This window comes from Gouania willdenowi, chromosome 22 (genome assembly GCF_900634775.1).
Source record: "Gouania willdenowi chromosome 22, fGouWil2.1, whole genome shotgun sequence".
Classification (NCBI taxonomy): Eukaryota; Metazoa; Chordata; class Actinopteri; order Blenniiformes; family Gobiesocidae; genus Gouania; species Gouania willdenowi.
This window is the reverse complement of record NC_041065.1, coordinates 29,516,975-29,531,076: the sequence shown is the minus strand read 5'-3', so window position 1 is coordinate 29,531,076 and position 14,102 is coordinate 29,516,975. Positions and strand designations below refer to the sequence as shown.

Sequence of the window (14,102 nt, the reverse complement as noted above, 5' to 3'; positions counted from 1 at the left end):
GGATGTATACTATATGGGGACATTTTTTAAGTGTGCACGGTGGGTACACTAGTCATACTCAACCGCCCCATAATGCATTGTGAGCGGAATGTAAAATGGTCCTGGGACCGGCTTCGAGCTAAAAATCAAACATCCCCTTTTCAAAACAAAAACATATCTTCTTTTCTTTCATTAGTTTTCTAACACTTTTCTTTCTGTTTAGAAGTAACCGGAAGTTTAGTCAGTAGCACAATGGAGGGTCTACGGAAATCTCTGAAATGCCGGCATTAAATGTGTATACGTGAGTTTTTTGGATCAAATGACTACATGTTGACCACTTGGTCACTTTCTCACTTAAAATGTTTTCAGAACTTTCAAAGGTGGAGAATCAACAGAGATATTTAGCCTCAGTGTGATTCACGGTTTTGTCGTAGGTTTGAAATGTATCTTGGGAAACTTGGAAGTATACTTCAGTGGGAACGCTCATCATCCCAATCCTCCTGATCATACTTTAAGTATATAGTAGACAGTACATAATCATTGAGTTTATAGTGCATTTGTCTTGGATAGCCTTGAGTACAACTCTAGTGATAGAGAGAGATTTCCAATTGACTTTTTTTTCATTTTTTCCTGTTTCTAACCAACTCAGTCCCTTGATTCAGCTAAAATAGGTTCTGCAAAGGATAAATGTGTTGCGAAAATGACAAATATTCTGATTAGGTGGATGTCTAATCCACTAATCCTAATGAAAACAAAGCTTCCTGGGATGCAGCACCGAAGTGTTTACCCAGCCAATGATCTGTGCATGAACTCACACATGTTGACACGTAGCAGCAGCTGCTGCCGCACCTTCAACCATGTCATTCCTCTCACGTCTCTGTCTCCCTGCTGTGATTTTTCTGATTTTGCCTTCGAGCCTCTAATATTTCATTAATGCTTGTCCTGCATGTGAACCCCGTGGCCTTCTGTATCAGTCACCTTACTTTTTCTTGTTTTTCCCTCTTTTTCTCTCAATCCAATTTTCACTCGCCCACATCGTGTGCTATTAGCACTTTTCCATTCCACCAATGATCCAGTTGGGATTTTCTTTCTAACATTATGTTCTGTTTAGCATTGCATTTGTACAAAAACACACACGTCACACACACACGCGCACACACACATACATTGAGACAGCTTGTGTCTCCAGGAGGCAGTGAATCCAGTCAATCTCATTTCACAGATCACATTCTATGGTGCAGCTCTTCCTATGAAGTCCCTGAGCAGCATGTCAGTTACAATGTTAGAAATCCATACTGTGGCGTATTCTTTCTTATATTGTTAAAATGAGGCCATCTGTGACACTGGAGATAATATTGAGCATTATGCAAATAATGGCTGTGACTGACACGCGGCTATCACTGCAGCATCTTTGCCATGGTTTAATAAATCAATCCCACGCTTGCCTCTTTGAAGCATGGAGCGGTTCCAGCGTTTAAAAGTGCTGATAAATCTCATAAAAGCCATGCTGCGAGTCTCCCGTCTGGATGGCCGCGTCTGTAATGGACTCAGCCACTTTCACTCAAGCCAAGAGGAGTCGGACCACAGCGGCCTCCCTATCTGTCAGCAGTAATCACCAGCACTGAGCTCATTTCCTGTCTCCCTCTCCTCCAGGGATCAAAGATACTGCTTCGTAAAGGGCAATTAGCACACACACACCTCTCTCATCCTCCTCCTTTTCGCCGGTGCTCGACGTATGCTGTCTTACACTTGAATGAGCCAATGAAAGTGGAGCAAATCTGTCCAGGAATTAGCACATGTTGAATCTCTGGTTGTTCAAAGCACCAGTTCCGTTTTTAGCCGGTGACCTTAGAGAGCTGATTGGTGAAACATCAGCCAAAAAAAAAAGTCATATAGGCCAGTTGCACTGCGACAGAATAACGAACTCAACTCAACTCAACAGGTGTTTTACATTTACCGTCATTTCTGGACTATTGAGCGTAAGTAAATAGAAGCCGCACTGAACATAGATATATATATATTTTGTACAAATACACAAAGAGGTCCGATTACTTTAGTCCAGTTTATTAGTTTAGTTTATAAGTTCCAGTGTATAAATGTGTGAATGGATTTTGGTCAGATAATGGAGCCCAGAGTTCAAACATGGAGATGCTGCTTTTAGTTGTTATGCTGCAAAGAAGTGGAACAGTCAGCATCCAATGGGAACATTTATATTTTATTTTTAAATCAAAGTTAAAGGCACTCTTTTTCTCTCCTGCTTAAATTAAGAGGGAGATTTTTAATCATATTATTGTTGATTTATCATTTTTACTGCTGATTGTAACGTTCTTATTGATTTAAAAGCTGTTGAATGTTTTTTATTGCACTTTTTGATTATGTAAAGCACATCAAATTGCCTTGTGTATGAAATGCGCTATACACATACTGTATAAGCCACAGGTGTCTACATTGAAACACAACATATTTACACAGTCCGTTCCTGTATTACGGCTAGTTACAAAAAAGTACAGCTGCCGACTAGAAACGTCAATGATCGATGTCGTAAAGTTTTTCTCTACCTTCTTCCTCGACCTTATAAATAACCACCTCCGAGGACAGATGACAAGAGTAGTGCTATTTTAATGTGGTTTATTCTAGTTACAGTCACAAGCAAGATACACACACAGGTGGCTAGCAGAAGCAGTCTATGTCCAGAGGTGAAAGTAACAGATCACGTTACTGTAATTGAGTTGCTTTCATGGGTACTTTTTTGAGTATACAGTATTTCTAAATCAGTACTTTTACTTGTACTTAAGTACGTTTTAAAAGAAGTAAAGCAATTTATTACACTTCTGCTCTCAGTCTTCACTATATAATCTCAAAATCAGATTTTACTTTAGCATTGAGACGTGCATGTTGCATGTCCAAAATACTGAGATTAGAAGGATTTGTTCCCTACGGTGAAAGTATTATTTTAGGTGGTGTTGGTGGAGGGGGGGGGGGGGGGGGGGGGGTGAAATCTCAGCAACAACAAGGGATCTGTCCTGATTTGGGTTTGGCCTATTTTGCTCTCACAAACAGCTGTCACTTATTAAGGACAGAAAAACCAGTTGAATGACCTGTGAAAGCAGTAACTGAGATGGAGGTGTGAGGTAGCCGTTAAAATGGACACATTTAATAAATGGAATAAAACAAAAGGAACAATCTGTAATTGTTTTTTTAAGGTTTGTTCTTTGGACAGATTGTCTTTAAATGCAGTAGAGTCCAAAATCAATCGAAATCAATTCTTGATTTCCCCTGCAAATTACACACGGAATGATTATCTTCTTATTAAAGGAAATAAATAAAAGGTCTTTAAAAGGACACCGTGGTCCTTCCATCCTGAGAGTAGTCACTATACTGTATTAGTTGTTTAGAAAAAGTAAGAATGAGAATTGTACCTCTGTAGCAGCTGGAATCTCGTAAAAACTCTGACCAATCCCTGCTATTGGGTCCGAATGGAAAGAACCAATCAGTTATTTTCATGTCTCGTCCTGCCCACGCCCCATTTTGTCCTCCCTCGCTCCCCTTCTCCTGTGTACACACTCATATGTGACAAGATTTGCAGAAATATGGAGCAGAAATGAGGTTCTGAAGGACCTGAAAAGTAGTTTATGTCTGTCTGTTAAACAGCACATACAGTATTTGTTGTGCTTTGGGGGGATTTTTATATCAGATGCGCGTTCAAGCTTGTGGGGGCGTGGATTTAGACTGAGTCCTGACAGGAGGAGGCGGAGCATAGAGGAGGTCTCGCTAGCTCCAATCAGGTTAGCTTTCAACATTAGATACTGCACCTTTAATTTGGTCAGATTATAAAAGACCTCTTGGCAAATCTAAAGCAGAATCACATTTAAATCAGTTGCACAAATGTCATAGAGAAGTCAAATGAACGTGACTATTTTATTGTTGTGCATATGTTTTATTTATATGTACTGCAGTTCAATGCTAACAATTGGGGCACAAAAAGATTAGCATGCATGGTACCTTCAGGTGTATTAGCATCGAGCACAAACAGTTTTTGACCACTGGTCTGTGAGAGTATGGAGGTAGATTTATGTCTTTATTATTCAAAAAAACAAAACTAAATACAAAAAACACTTCAATGAAAAAATAAAATAAAATAAAAAAATAAAATAAAATTCACTTAATTCAAAAAAAAGAATTCAATCAGAAAATAGTTTTTTTTTTTCAGTCATCCTTCTTGTATTTGGGCCATATCATGCTCGAACATTTGTGTTATTATTCAATAAAAAAAAAAATACTTCCAAAAAAAAATAAAATGTATATACTTTAATAAAAAAAATAAAAATGCCTCAATCAAAAAAGAATGTGTATACTTAAAAAAATAAAAATACTTCAATCAAAAAACACCAAAAAAAAAAAACCAAACTTTAATAGAACAAAAACTGCACTTAAATCAAAATACTTTTCAATCTAAAGTTTACTTCAAGTGCATTTTAACACTTTTTTGTTTGAAATATTTTTTTCAATTGAAATAAAGTTTTTTTTTTATTACAAATATGAATTTTGATTTTAGTGTTTATTTTTATTGAATAAGAAAGACACAAATCTTCCTCAGTATGGGAGGAAGGCTGAATGGTTGGACTTTTGTATTTTTGTGTAGTAAAATGAGTTTCCTAATGTCCTTGAATGCACCATTGCTGCATGTGCCCCTCCTTGTGCATCTGAGGGCCTTAATTAGGTAATCTAGACCACGTGTGCATCTTTTTGGTTCGGTCATACCTGGACTGTTGGTTTGGTTTGGTGTGGCAGTGATGTAAGTATCTCTCTTTCATTTGAACGTTTGTTTTATTATGAGAAACATTAATGTTGGCCCATGTTTTAGGCCTGTGTCGAATTCTGTTTAAAGAGGGAGTATTATGAAAAAATCACTTTATAATGGTTTTGCTACAGTGATATTCATTCATTTAGCTTCATTCAGAGGTCCAAACGTTGAAAAAGTTCTGTTTCCTCCCTCCCTTGTTATTCCACATTTTGTCAAAAGTCAGCTCCAAAGGGTGGGGATGGATTTTTTTCCCCCCACTAAGACGACACAACGTGGAAACTCCTCCTCCTGACAATCCTGGCTCCTCCTACCCTACACAAGAATGTGAACTCCTCCCTCTCAAACTACCTCACAGGTAAAACAAACTTAGCAAAGGCAGGTTGATATTACAGTTAATATCTTTACGTTCAGTTTAAAGATAATCTGCAGAGCTGCATGAGCTCTCACAATCAGTTCCATTTTTAGTGGCCGTTATATCACCTTCTTTATGGGATGATCTGACGTGTTTGTGACCCAATGTGAAGCAGCAGTCAAACAAAAAAATGAACTATCATCTTAAACTGATTATTTCTGTGGTCAGAAGAGGCATGGATGACAATAAAGCGACGTAGCAGCTCATATGAGTGTTTGAAACGGCTGAGTCAGCTGATAGTTGAATTTACTTCCCTGCGGCACAGCCCGAGCGCTCACAATCAGTTCCATTTTTAGTAGCCGTTATACCGCCTCGTTTCACCTTTATGGAATGATCTGAGGTGTTTGTGACCCAACGCGACGGTCGGATAAAACAATGGTCTATCATCTTAAATGGACTAGTTCTGTGGTCAGAAGAGGTGAGGAGAAGAAAGCGACTGTTAATGTTTACTCTCCTGCTGCTGTGATAAAAACAGCCTGTTTTTAGGAGCCTGAGGAAACTGAGGAATACAGGCAAGTTTGGGAAAATGAACCTCAAATATTATGTACTGTAGTTGGGATTCTTTGAACAATTGGAGATGGGTGAAAAACAGCATAATACCGGACCTTCAAGTATGTCACAACCTGGTACAACAAGCCATACTAGCATAACACCAAGAAACAAAGTCACCACATCACACGCATTTTTTTTTCATCATCAAAAGAGGCTCTAATAGACTTCTTTTTTTTTTTTTTCAGAAAAAACTACTAGTACCAAACTTTTATTTTATTTGATATTTAATTTCTATTCATTGCAATGTTTCTAATAAAAACTACTGCCTTCTAAACTTCCCTGAGAAATGAGCAAAGAAAACCAACCCAAAAAAGTGCATATAGGCGACTCCGTAATGGTATTTTGTGCCAGGATGGAGGTGCACAGCATTCCTGATGATGTGACTGAAAGTATGAGTTTTTGGGGTCAGTGTGAAATTGGGGGTTGTTGGCTGTTGTGATGCTTCAGCGTGTGGTCACAGGTGAGCCGTGAAAAAAAAAAAAAGCAGACACAAGGTTACAGAAAATTGCTCAGCGAGGCTGAGGATGCTGCTGAAATACGCCACACAAATTTTATTCACCAAAAAAAATTAAATAAAAGGAGAATTAACCACATGTTGGCCACAGGATTTCATTGAATTACATTTTTCGGTGATAATTGGTCATATTTGCATCATTGTGTTTAGTTCTCAATTTCCTTTTTTAAAATCAAGCTATAACAAATCTATACTACACCCTTTTTAAACAGATGCTGGTTACATTATTGACTGCAAAGGCATTTATACAAGAACTAATTAGGGATGATGTTTTCAGATTCGTCTGCTGGATTTCCCTTATGAATGTGGGTTATTTAGCATAAGATATCTATCTCTACATTATACAGTATTTCAGCCCCCTTGGAAAATACAGCAAACATCAGATCTCTTGAAGATTAAGATGCAAAACGCTTTAATTCTCTGCTCTTGAAAGTGCAATAATACAGGATTGAAAACTATGATTGCATTTGAATGAAATGCCCAAATAGAAGCAATGCATTTGCAATTAATTACAAGTGTGTTTTTCCTCATAGATTTATATCTGCAAGCTCCCTGATGCATACATACATAGTATATTCCCATTTAATTTTCATATTTAACATTATCTGAATACGTCACATTAGCAGCACAAGCAAAGCACATTTCTAAGTTGATGACATATTGAATGTATTTTATTCTGAGTGGTTGGAGCTTCATACCAGATGGATAGCAAAACAGCTATCCATCTGTTTCATGTGGGATTTCATGTGAAACTCACCATTTCTTGTTGGTTTTCAACAATGTGGCCACTCAAAACACCGTATTTTCGATTATCCTCATCCTCTTTATGTAATTACGACGGCACTTCCATTTTATCATTGACAGAGATTGAGATTCTTGCCGGGGCGTGGGGGGAGGGCAAAAGATAAAATAAAATAAAATATATAGACTGTCTTGAGATTTGCGCCAACCAACAATAATACAAAAAATTCCGTCAATGTGTTTAATGACGGCCGCTTTCAGCTTCATTTTTGCTGAATAATTGCACATTAGAATCAACTTTATTCAACAGAAGAAGAACCAACCTAAAGTCTCAGAAGTTTGGGACCATTTCACTGAAAACTTAAACTAGTATTTTTAAAAGAACAACAAATAATTCCTGTTTATTTTGTACAGACACTGTGTGTTATGCCACTTAAAATATTTGTATATTATATACATTATATTAAGAGTTCGAATGAATTCTGGATAATGCATACGCGGAAAATGCCACATATGCATTTTATACTATAGTGTGCCAAAGAAAATTAAAAAAAATATGAAGACTGAATATCAATATGAGCTATCTACAGTTGTGTGTGCATATTAAATATTACTTCTGGTAATGTCATTGGTTTAAATATGTTCAGAATCTTCATCTGTCTGTCAAAGTTAATATGTGCTCCAAACCTTCTCAGATGAGCTTCACGTATGTATAAAGCCTCTGGTGACATGATGGAAGTCAATTCCAATTAAAAGTTTCTGATGAGAGGAAAAAATAGATGTGGAAAGCTCGGCTGGTTTGCTGGAGTGGCTAAGATGAGAAAGAAATATAGCCTGTAATGGCTGATAGTATTGCGGTCAGTAATTTAGGTTTCTTAGTTCAGTTTTTGTGAAATGGGGGTACGTGTATACCTAGGGTACGGGATGGCACTGCAGGGGGTACTGGAGAGATAGATGGCGTGAAAAATTGACAAATAAAAGCATAAAAAATATAGGGTTTTATGTTTATTTTTAGTTCAAATTGATGATCATGATGCAAATCTTGATTAGAACATGAAATGGGATTCTTTAAAATGTGTATCACTCATTCATTCCATCATAGAATTCTGCGCAAAATCTTTGATTGATAAAAGGAGGTACATGGATTCAGAAATAAGAAAAATGGGGGTACTTGAGCCAAGGACGTTTGAAAATCAATTTCTTAGTCATCCATCTATTCATTCATTCATCCAACCATCCAGCCATCCATCATACAAACATACATACTTTAGGAAAACATGCATGCTCTGACCTATGCTTATAACTGTCAAAGTGTATTTCGGCACCAAACTGAAACCTAAATTGCCTTCAATGGTAACCTAGAGCTCTTTCCCATTGGTATGTGAACATGCTTGATGTTTGGACTACTTCAGCTGTAACAAAAGCATGATATACAGTAAATCCAGTTAATTATTGCTTTGGTGGTTCTGAACAAGTTTGTGGATTATATTGTGCTGTTTATTACTGTTAGTCATTTTTTGGGCACTACTGGCTGAACAAATGCCCCAAAACAAATGTTTGGTATGCAGTAGTGTTCTTGATTGATTCTGGTCTAACTTGACATTTTAGTATATTGGTATATTTTGTGGTAAAAATGTAAGAGTAACTCCTCTCTATGGGTTGAAACCTAGCTATTACAAACCGATCTTGCTAATGGTTAAGAATGTTGTTTTGTGATGTTTTGTTGGCTTCTTAAGTTACTGTTGGCTCAAGACAAGAAGAGATGCTTTTGTTTTGAAAAGCGGATGTTGGATTTTTAGCTTGAAGCCGGTCCCAGGACCATTTTCCATTCTGCTCGCAATGCATCATGCTGGTTTGAGTATGACTAGTGTGCCCACCGTGCAGTACAGTATATATACTGTATATATATATATATATATATATATATAGTACACATCTGAGTATTTTCTCACGTATTCAATCTTTTCATACTATCTAATGTGAACACACTACATACTAATTTGGATGTAAGACTTAGTATCAGTAAGTCTTCAGGACACAGTCTAAACCTCAGGATTTAGTTACGTTTTAACATCCAGTCAAATGTTAAGTACGTTTCAGCCTTATTGTTCTACGTACTGCCATCTAGTGGCATGGAGGAATGTTTGATTACCACACTTTTGCATGTTGTTAAAGGCACTGACACCTGATTGTTACCAGAACACATCTTTAACCCAACTGGGTAAATGTAGAAAGGTTTTCTATGGCACACTTGGTAATCTCTAATGGCACATTAATGCATCAGAGAACAATGCTGATCTATATGTGATAAATCTAATTTTGGTCGCTGAAGTTGTGATCACATCTCTGTTGTAGCCCTATTAAAGAGAAACAAGTAAACAAGAGAACGCCTTGATTGTAACTGAGTGCCACTCTGTGCCAAAAGCAACGAGAACTACTTTCACACATGGGAAGTGCCAGCAGTGGCAGATTTACTTTGTGTGAAAACTCATCACCTCAAGTCTACAAGAAGTGAAGCAGCAAACCAATCGTGTTGTCTGGTCTCATACGGCCAATCTGGAAAGCCTAATCAAACCTAAGCACATGAAAGTCTGAGAACTCAACATTGTCATATCATTGTGTAAACGTTGCTAATGTTATTTAATAAATAACTTATGTTTTAAGTGTCTGCATAATGCTTGAAAATAAATGGATAAATAAATAATAGACATTTATTTACAGTCTATGATAGCAATCTTTTATTTAAGCTATCATACCTCTATTACATTTACTTTGAAATCTCAAATGTTTATCAAGTGACAGGAATAAGTCCTTTATCAAACAACAATTTCAACCTTTTACATCATTTCTGTGTGTTTTTAGCAAATAATCTTTGATTTATTGTTCTATGAAGGGGTGTCAAACTCATTTTAATTCAGTGAACGAACACAGACCAGTTTGATCTCAAGTGGGCCACAGATTATAGGTGGTGTTGGTGGTGCGGGGGGGAGAACATTTTTAACGTTATTTTGCCCTAGTTTTTAATATCAGTTCATTTTCAAAAATATTTCCCACAGTTTGCCATTAAAAATGACTGCATTCATGCGATATAAACCAATGAAAAATGCAAGCCCCTAAAATATTGTGGAGTTTCATCAAATTGGTGAATTTTAGATTTCTACAACTGGAATATTTGGTAGTTTACTCAGTAATTCATGTTTTTTTTTCTGTCATTTTTTACTTTCTCCTGTGGGCCGACTTGGATGCTCTAAAGCAGGGGTGTCGCCCCATTTTAGTTCAGAGACCAAATACGGATGAGTTGGATCTCAAAAAGGCAGCAGAACATTAGCGCCACTTTGCATTTCCATATAAAACTATGTATAGTATATAAGGCACCGGCAATATCCAACAATAGGTGACAGTTATAGTGACTATATTTATTTGATTTGAGGAAATTCTGTCAAATAATTTGAGGGTTGAGCAGGATTTTGGAAAAAATTAGGTTTCTTTAAGAAAAATGACTTCCAACGTGTTATACAAGCGTGGGATAACTCATGAAACCACCTGAATAATCTGTTGAATTTTTTTTTATTTTAGTGTATTATTTAGCGTACAGGGCAATATTTATGTTGGGCATTGTTAGTGATTTAAAATTACTCCCATTTTCTACTTTCAATAAATAATTCCCATGAAAAGTTAAATGTTTCCATATTTCCAAAATTCCTGTGGAAATTGACCAGATATTTTACGTCCATTTGCAACCGTACTAGGATATCCACAACTGTATTATTTAGTAATTTACAGTGTTTTAAGTCGTTATTACTTTCCCCGGCGGGCCAAATTGGATGCTTGAAAGGGCCGGATTTGGCCCCCGGGCCTTTAGTTTGACACATGATCTGAGACCACACCATCTATATCTGATTTTTTTATTTATTTATTATTTTTTTTCCTAGCAGTTTTTAGTAAAAAACAAACCACATTTGCAAACTTTCCTCCAGACAAGAATGTTTAAATGCATCCATATTGATTATAAATGCTTCACATCCTACATAAATACATTTTAAAGTTGATCACATGCAAGTAAAACATGTTTTCATACCAATAATCTAATTCCCTCCTTCGTATAATATATACAAGGTGTAGCATTCTTTGAGGGCACTATGACCCAGCAGATATAGTTGATTCGTCATGAGCAGAGAAAAAACCCAGGGCTGTGATCAGTGGTTATCTGTTTGATGTCAGAGTCTGTATAAAAGCAGACTTTTGGTTGGACTCGCCATTCAACCACTCTGGGTTCTGAGAAGGTACAGCTCTGGACATATACATGCAGATGATCTGTGACATCTCCCAGATGTGTTAACAGCTGGGCATTTACGCAGCAGCAGCAGCAGCAGCAGAGGCAGATCTGATTCTTGTGCGTAATTTAAAATTGGATGTTTTTATTTGATTTTAATCCGAATTTTGGATTCGTGCAATGAGAGGATGTGTGTTTTCTTCCAGATTTGGGCACATTTGTGCTGTGAATTTCTATGAAAAGAAGAAGAAGGGGATGTGTTTAATTGTGCCAAATCATGGATGAAAAGAGATCATCCAAAGGGCTTTTTATTTCCCACATTAGTAGATGAAACATCAGTGATTGGATTAAAGTTATGGAGCTTTTGGGTGAAATGGAGCCTCTGAACAGCACCAACGACACCACAGACTCGGACGGTGCAGAGGAGCGCGCGGACAGCCTGGCGTACCAGGTGACTCTGGCCGTCATCCTGTCCGTTATCACACTGGCCACCACTTTATCTAACGCCTTCGTCATCGCCACCATCTCCCAGTCGAAGAAGCTCCAAACTCCGGCCAACTTTCTGATCGCCTCCCTGGCGGTCACAGACCTCCTGGTGTCCATCCTGGTGATGCCGATCTGCGTCCTATACACGGTCCTCCACACCTGGACACTGGGCCAGGTGGTGTGCGACGTCTGGCTGTCCTCGGACATAACGTGTTGCACTGCATCCATTCTACATCTGTGCGTAATCGCGTTGGATAGATACTGGGCCATCACGGACGCGGTGGAGTACTCCAAAAAGCGCACGCCGGGACGCGCTGCGGGGATGGTGGCCACAGCCTGGGTGATCGCCATCTCCATCTCCATGCCTCCTCTGTTCTGGAGACAAGTGAAGGCGGAAGAGCTGACGAGCTGCAGTGTGAACACGGACCACATTTTCTACACCATTTACTCCACTTTTGGGGCGTTTTACATCCCCACGTTGCTGCTCATTGTCCTCTACGGACGGATTTACGTGGAGGCTCGGAAACGGATTCTTAAACAGTCCCCGAAGAAGGTGGGGAAGAGGTTGACCTCTGCGCACCTGGTGACCAACTCTCCAGGATCCGTTGCGTCCACGTCGTCTCCGCACTGTGGGAGACACGACCCTCCGTTCAGCGACAGCGGCTCGTCGGCCAGCGACAGCCCGCAGGTGAAGGTGACCGTGTCGGACGCGCTCCTGGAGAAGAAGCGCATCTCCGCAGCGCGGGAGAGGAAAGCCACCAAGACTTTGGGAATAATCCTGGGTGCTTACATCGTCTGCTGGCTCCCCTTCTTCATCTACACTCTGCTGGTGGGCACGTGTGACACGTGCTTCAACCAAGAGTTGTTTGACTTTTTCACCTGGCTGGGATATTTAAACTCCCTCATCAACCCCATCATTTACACCATGTCCAACGAGGACTTCAAGAAGGCTTTTCATAAACTTATGCGTTTCAGCTGCTGCAAGTGGTGAAAGTGTAAACCAGACACGTTTTCTTTTCTTTATTTCAATATTGTTATGAGTATAAGTCATTTGTATAAGTATGGAAACTCATTTCTGCCAGTAAATACCCCCCAAAAACTAACAATAATTAAAAAAGTCATAATTAAGAGATACTAAGTCATAATTTTGATACTATCTCATAATTATCAGATACTAGGTCATAATTATAATTTACCAAGTTATAATTATCAGATACAATCTCATAATTATGATAAACTAAGTTATAAATAGTAGCTACTAAGTCATAATTATGAGATACTGAGTCATTATCAGACACTAAGTGATATTTGTGAGATACTAAGTCAGACTTATCAGATACTAAGTCATAATTATTAGATCTAATATTTGATATACTAAGTCATGATTATGAGATGCTAAGTCATAATTTATCATCTACTAAATCAGAATTATCAGATGCTTAGTTATAATTTTGAGAAACAATCATAATTACAAGATAGTATGTCATAATTCAGATACTATTTCATATTTAAAAGATACTAAGTGGTAATTATGAGATACAAGTCATATTTGTGAGATACGTCATAGTTACGAGATAGTAAGTCATACTTCTCAGATACTATCTCATAATTACGAGATAGAAAGTCATACTTTTCAGATACTATCTCATAATTACGAGATAGTAAGTCATACTTCTCAGATACTATCTCATTATTACGAGATACTAAGCCATAATTATTAGATATCTAAAAATGCTGACTAATTAGTATCTTATAATTATGACTTAAGAATTTTTACAATATTATTTTACTATTCCTAGTTGGGTTTTTTTTCTACTGGTGGAAATGGGCTTCCACAGGTTAAGTGTCATTAGAATATGAAAATAGAAAATCAGAGTAGCAACGACTTCACCAGTTTTCATAAAATATTGATTTCAATATTTTTTTTTTTTTTAAAAAAAAAAAAAGCTTGACTGGTATCAGAACATCAGATGAACCTGTCATCCACTGAGTGATGTATGGATTTCTATACAGGCTTTTCTGTTGGTTCAGCACACAGACGGTTGATAACTGACCCATTAATGCCATTAAGCAGCACATATTGTGAACATCTGCCATCCTTTTATGACTCACAAATACATTTTAAAGACCCAAGGACGTCTTTTTCTGCATCAACGGGCACAAATAAAGTAGATAAACGTGTTTAAGAAATTTATTATAGCTATATATAGATATGTCTATGTATTTTCCTAAATCTTGAATGATTTTTGCTTCTTTTTGTGTCGGGGTTAAAAAAAAAAAAAACAATGGAAGCCCATCCATAGCTGCTTGTTTTATTTTTTCATTTTTTTCAGTAACTGAG

At 37.6% G+C, this 14,102-nt stretch overlaps 1 protein-coding gene across 1 annotated transcript; it reads left to right on the top strand.

Annotated features, from left to right (window-relative positions):
- Window positions 1-11,242: 11,242 nt before the first annotated feature.
- Window positions 11,243-12,849, top strand: htr1b (5-hydroxytryptamine (serotonin) receptor 1B). Its single transcript, XM_028438989.1, has one exon. The coding sequence runs from the start codon at window positions 11,631-11,633 to the stop codon at window positions 12,750-12,752; it is 1,122 nt and encodes a 373-aa protein (XP_028294790.1). The 5' UTR covers window positions 11,243-11,630; the 3' UTR covers window positions 12,753-12,849.
- Window positions 12,850-14,102: the final 1,253 nt, after the last annotated feature.

What these genes read in the sequence shown, in the direction of transcription:
- htr1b (XM_028438989.1), top strand. Translation starts at nt 11,631, where the DNA reads ATGGAGCTTTTGGGTGAAATGGAGCCTCTGAACAGCACCAACGACACC.